Source organism: Pteronotus mesoamericanus, unplaced genomic scaffold (assembly GCF_021234165.1).
Source record: "Pteronotus mesoamericanus isolate MK-2021 breed Mesoamerican mustached bat unplaced genomic scaffold, CSHL_Meso_final scaffold_85, whole genome shotgun sequence".
Classification (NCBI taxonomy): Eukaryota; Metazoa; Chordata; class Mammalia; order Chiroptera; family Mormoopidae; genus Pteronotus; species Pteronotus mesoamericanus.
The window spans coordinates 5,307,927-5,314,607 of record NW_026555329.1 but is presented as its reverse complement, the minus strand read 5'-3'; the positions used below and the strand labels follow the sequence as shown (position 1 = coordinate 5,314,607).

Here is a 6,681-nt window from a genome sequence, read left to right as displayed (position 1 = left end):
AAACTTCACTGAAATATATATAATACATTGGAGACCCTATCACTGATTCTTTCCCCAAACTAACACCAATCTAACTCATTCATTCATTAAATGCCTCAACACCTATCATGCACAAAGTCCTATGCTAGGGACTTTGGGCATATAATCTGCACTCAAGAGATAAAGATTCATTAAAAGTAAAATGTCAAAGCATTGTCTATAGTTTCCGGTGCTTTTGGTATGACAAATAACCAACCAATGGTACATGACCCATGGAGCTCACCTTCCTTTGGAGGGACACTAACGGACCTGTCACAGTTCTCATCCCTCAGCCATGCAACACCTAAACAAGGCATGAGATGCCATTGCCCCGTGGCTTACTCCCAAAAGCTCTCTCTCAATGGCTCAACTCACCTAAGTCTTCTTTATTTTCTTCATCCCCAGAATGATTTTTGAAAAATTTTATGATTTTTTTAAATGAGTAAAATGATCTGGAAAAAATATTTTTCAGTTTTTATTTTAATGAAAGAGCGAACACTGCTGTATAAAGTATTGCTTATGGAGACCATTTACACAAATACACAAAACTTCAAAAAACTAAACTCCAGTTTATTTCCATAGACTTAAAAATGTCAAGAGCACATAAAAATATCCAAAGTCATAGTTTATTCTTTAGGAATGTAAACTCTAGGAATACAATTAAAAACAGGTATATTTATTATGAAAAGATTAGTATCACTACATGATTAGAAGTGAAGATAAGCAGTACACAATAAACTCCACCTAAGAGAAAGCAACAGTATGTGAAATAGGATCTTGAGTTTACTTGTAGAAACTTCATAGCAAGACACAGGTAGGTACTAGAATGCCACTAGTAAAAAACCACAAAAACATCTTCCAAAATGTTCACTGCTGGTCTCTTTAGATATGCACAAGTTACAAAGTATAGAAGACAATATATTTATGTTCTCTGATGAAGAATCTAACAATATTAAACATAAATGTGAATAACTCAAAGTATTGGGTATAATTTTACTAAGCAACAAATCTAAAAGATTAAATTCATGCTAATTAAATGACTAGAGTTTTTATTTTTCATCCAAAGACTGGGAAAACACTATTATACATTAATTTCTATCTATAATGATTAGTTTAAGTAACCATCAAATTATCCCTTATTTTTTAAATGGCTTTTTAAAAATATTTTTTCACTTACATTATTTAACATATGTATTCCCTTGACATGCTCCCCTTTAATAAAGTATAGATTTATTGTGCCTATGGACTCAAATGTTAACAGCATATTTAAAATATTTGTTTAAAATTATCTCAGAGTACATTGTTCTCTATAATTTAAATTTAAAGGGCGTAACACTTTAATTTTATTCTTCCAAAATAAGCAGAAATCCCTTAAAACTGGGATCATCTTTATCTATTTTGGTTTAAAAAATAAATTTCCCTTTAATTCAACTTTTTGTTTTTAAATGAGTAATGCTTGCTAAGCAGTTACATCATGATAGAATAGGGCAATAAAATATTGCTTTTTCAAACTGAACTTTGTCGTCAGTTAATGACTGAGAATTTCTACTCTACAAGTCTGCAGAGGGTCCTTAAAAAGTTCACTGGTGTTACACAAAGGATTCTAGGACACTCACTTGCCCTGGGTCCTCTGGGAAAAGTCTACTTTGTTTCCCTTGAAAAGTCCTCTTTGCTTTTCTCTCCATTTGGATTCTAAAAGGCAAATGCTGGGGCCCCACTAGAATACCACAAGTTCTGGGGTATTTGAAGAGTGAGAGGTTTAAAATGTGGAATGGAGCTACAATTTTTGCTCAGATCCTGTGAGTGATGGGGTGCAAGGCCCGAATCTTGTGCGGAATGCTTCTCATGATAAAAAAAGTATTATTCTAGATATGTAGGAAGTCTGTGACCAAATGGTCACATCAGCATCTTTATGAGCAAATTACCTACAAAACCCACCTCAACTTTCAAATTTGCAAAGATGAGTAGAAAGAGAATAGTAGGGATAATTACAATTGCTACCATAGTTAGCATTATCCAATATTTATAATAGCTGTAAAAATTTTCAAATGTATAGTCCTTATTTGAAATAGTATCAAAGGTACTAATAAAGAATGATACTATAACTTCATACTCCAGAAAATTAACTGGTAGAAATTACTTGGAGCAAATATTCAGAACCACTCCAATGAGTAAGCCTTCAGAAATTTTAAAGGAATATGCATGTGCAGATTTGTTGTGCACTGTTTAAAATTGTCTCAGAGTACATTGTTTATGTACTATAAAAGCATGGTATTCTTTTCATAGTTAAAATTATAGACATCTACAGCTCTGATTTCATTTATGGTTAACAAGAAAAATATAAAATGTTACATTTTTATTGTAAAATAAATAAGACTCGCTAAAAATTTATAATTAGAGGACTTATAAGTCATGTCATTGACATTTAAAAATTCATTTTCCTTCTAGGGTTGTGAGACCACTGAGAATTCTAAATGTAAGTGATTTGTTTGCACTTTGATACTCTCCTCTCAAACTTTATCGTACATAAAAATCACTTGAGGATCTTGCCAAAATGCAGACTATGATTCAATAAATCTGAGATAACTCTGAAATTCTGCATTTTTAACAAAATACCAGGTGATCTCAGTGCTACTTAGTGGTCCTCAGGCCACATAAGTGGCAATGATCTAGAATGATACCAAAATGAGCTTCCATTAAAGCAGTTGAACATTAAAATGTCACTCATTTGTGTCAGCTAATGTCTCCACAAACTTATTCTACAATATTTCCTAAGTACCTTAACTTGCTTAAAATGCCAGTCTTTTAACTTAGTTCTTAAGATTTTTAATACTATTAGTAGCTAAGCTTAGGGGAAATTCTTTGTTAAAAAATTACAAAAAGATAACAAGAAATTCATGGTGACATTTTACAAACATTTTAAACTGTACACAGGATTCCTATTAAATTAATGCAATATAAACTTTCACTGTCTGGTTGCCTTACTTTTTTTTTACTACAATTTATGCCAGTAGATCTTATTTCATTTCTATTACTGGATTATAACAATCAAATTTACTTATGTTAAAACCCATATTCTATTCAGGGTTAATGAATGAAAATGAGTTCATGCCTTTTGGATAATTAGATTTAAAAATGGTAGCTGTAACAGTTATGGTCAGAAGTGAATTTATGTTGTAAATGTGTTAGCACTCAACACACACACTTTTTCACATATTTGAGCCCAGCATAAGCAGGTAAAAGAAGAAAAGTAGCATTTTCTCTGTGTGACCACAGCTAGTGACCATGAACAAGAAAACCACTCTGTACTAACAGTGAAACAGACCAAGTGGACAGTTCCCTAAGCCTTCCTTCCCAGTCAGCCTACTCTCGTCCTCAGCCTTGTTTCTCTCTCTTCCTCTGAAGTCTTACTTAAATATTCTTGATGTACAGGAACCTCCGCCATAGCTAACATGACCCCCACTGGCAAACATCAAATGCGTATCCAGGCAGAGGTCACATAGTTCCCTGGACCTACGTACAAGTTTGCTTAGCTCCTACTGTATTGCCTTTATTTTGTTGTTGTTGTTGTTGTTGTTGTTGGGGGTAATGACATTAATTATTCTTTCTACCATAACCAAAACATTTAAAACAGGCTTGTTCACAAAATGAAAAACACATTTTTTTCATATTTTATAATTTTGAATTTAAGAACACAAACATAAATAATCCTAAACTAGTTAATATGTAAATGTTTTGTCCGTATTTCACTATCTTTATCTTTTATGACATTTTATAGATTTAAAAAATTTACCTATTTTCCTTCATTTGTAGACAAACAAGATGGCTGACATTGCCATCTTGAGAGCTGTGTCGCAAGATGCACAATTTCCAGGAAGTCTTCCACGATGTGTGCTCTGAATTACAGCAATCCAAACTAACTGGAGTTTCTCAAGTCAAGCAGGAGTTGCACCTCTGCCTCATCCTTTAAAAAACAGTTCATGGATATTTCCTTTTATTCTGAAGGCCAAACTTACATTTACTAGGACAGAAGTTATTAGGAGGGAAAAACAATTCAAGACCTCACATGAGATGTTATCAATGGAATCAAACAACCTGTCAAAATGTATCGTTACACTGACAATCTTAGGGCAACAGAAACAAAGGGAAAAAAAAGAAAAAAAAAGACAACTGATATATAGCAACACCATATTTCAACTCACTGCAACCTAGACATTATTCCCTTCATAAAGTCAAAATAGCCTTCAGAGTTTAAGACATCAAGGCTCTGTCAGGAACAGGGATGAAAGACCCTGGGCACTTTCATAAAGAAGCAAAGGCGTATTTCCAGATTTGCTCGTCACATAAGAAAACTCTTACAAATTAATCCGTGGACAAAGTAATGCTAATACTAGGAGGTCTCTGCTGACCTGACTGAGGCTTCATCGGAAGTTCTGTCCTTTCAGAAACGTAAATAAGCTTTTCTTCTTGGAGACTACAAGCAGAAAACCTGTTGGCATCTGTCCCAGCCCCACAGCCAACAACAGATGATGGGTTATGTGGGACTGTGACCCCGCTGACTTGTTCAAAGGACTTACTAAATACAGTCGCAGCAGTCTTAGCCAAACCATGGCTGGTAGGTTTAGGCAGGGACTGGCTGGTTGTTAACGTCAGTCTCTTCAGAGAGAGCAGCTCAAGATTCTCACTTTGGGCTCTCTGCGTTTGTTTTCGAGCAAAGTGATCCTTGCAAGACTCCCCTGTAGTTTCTTTTTCTTTTCCTCCAGTTTTGCTTCCTCCCGACCTTCTCTGAGTCTTTCCTATACTTGTCTTGTTACTAGAATTGTGACCATGGTTTGATAAACCTGACTGGCTGGTACTAGATGCAGCCCTGGAATAAAATCCCTCGTCAACTTCGGATATGTCCATCAGTTCTTCTTGACCTGTTAATTCTGTAGTTCCTAAACAAAGAAATAACAAACATTAATTAACATTAAGTATTTTCAGTAATTTTTTTCATTAATACCAAATCAATTACACTTTCAATAAATCAAATTTTAGCATAATTAAAGCAACAGATTATAAACAAAATCAAAGAATAAATCAAAATATTGTACAAAGTATGAAAAATAGTTCATTGTGATTAAATAACAGTAATTTATAGTATATTAAACAAAAAGCATGCCATAAACCACACCCCACTATGTTTTTAGAAAGAGCTTTCTCACTATTCATGCAAAAGATCAGAAACAATTAGGAAAAATACCACATAGTAAAATTAAGGGCAAACTCTCCTTCAGTAACAAAGCAGTAGAAAATCAAAGCTCTTACCAAGGAACTTTTTAAAAAATAGTATTAAATTATTTTTTAAAAATTTTAAAGGTTGTATACTATAGTCTAGATTATTTATAAGGATTTAAAAAATAGACTATAAGTATCACAAGCTCAAACTTGTTAAAATTCTATATATGTCACTCTTCATATCAAAAATGGCAAAAATACAACATGAAATAAATAATTTTTTATCTCAAAATATGAGCAGAAAATTATTTTGGAGGCAGTTTTCTGCCTCAGTTTTCATAACAATTTACTCAAAGACAATATAGGTATGACCAAAGAACATTAAGAGTCATTGAGAAATTATGGTGCATAATTCATGCATTTTGATTATTAGATGACATGCAAAATTTTTGTGACTATGCAACTGTTCCTTAAAACATGCAGCAGTGGCCCTTTTCCATGAGATACCTTGGAGTGCAGCTATAAAGTGCTGTGCTAAAACTGCACTCTGCCAGGTGAGTTAATTCCATCCTCCATCATTTTTCTTACAGATTTTTGCCTCCTGATCTCTGGCAAGCCTTTGCTTTCAGTTCTAGGATCTGTGGCTGTTTCCTGCACACCCTGTATATGCTGAGCATCAATCTCTCCTAGTGTTCTGCCTTTTTCCCCATTCCCGGTTCTCTCTCCGGCCACATTTGTGACACTAATCTCAGGAATGACAAGGATGCCCAATTCAGTAGTATCATTATTGTTGTCAGGTTGCTCTAGAATTGAAGATGATAAGACAAAATGATGGCTGAAAACAAAACAAAATAAAAATGCAAAACAAGAAAAACAAAAGATTCAAAACAAAAACTGGATGATGTTATGAATTAAGTCAAATATTTGCACTGCAGAAATGTCTGTAATTTACAATATTGACAGCACTGGAGACAATAAGATCATATTCTTTATTTTAAATGACAATGAAAAAAACTAACAGAACATCAATTCATGTTCTGCATTTTTTCACACATGTATTTGACATGGACTATGAAACAGAAATTTTTAATGTGTCAAAATAGGATTTCTATTGTTTGAAGATAATATTGTGAACTTATTTGTAAAGCCCTAGGCAAATATTCAAGGGTATATAGCCAAAACTCTGGCTTTTGTCAACAAAAGGAACCAAGCCACTTAAGGATTCCCCTTTGTACACTTAAAATTCTATTTTTTTATTAGATTACACTGAGGCTGACTTAATAAATCGCAATATTGGAAAACGGTTCATTCACTTATGCTATCACAGTAATGCTACAGGTATACTTTTCAGCTCACATACCCATCATCTTGTATATTAGTAAGTATTAATGCAGCTGTGATATAACTAAACTGCTTATTCCTTCAGACTCATACTGATTCCATAAA

At 33.6% G+C, this 6,681-nt stretch overlaps 1 protein-coding gene across 4 annotated transcripts in view; it reads right to left on the bottom strand.

Moving 5' to 3' along the window:
- Window positions 1-552: 552 nt before the first annotated feature.
- Window positions 553-6,681, bottom strand: part of HYCC1 (hyccin PI4KA lipid kinase complex subunit 1) — a 75,419-nt gene continuing 69,290 nt past the window's right edge. For 3 of the 4 annotated variants that reach the window (XM_054564419.1, XM_054564418.1, XM_054564420.1), the window contains exon 11: window positions 553-4,955. In XM_054564419.1, coding sequence (XP_054420394.1) covers window positions 4,381-4,955 — 575 coding nt within the window. In that variant the 3' untranslated portion in view covers window positions 553-4,380. Of the gene's footprint in view, window positions 4,956-5,742; window positions 6,039-6,681 lie in introns of all 4 variants that reach the window. The other variant, XM_054564421.1, reaches the window with a different exon arrangement.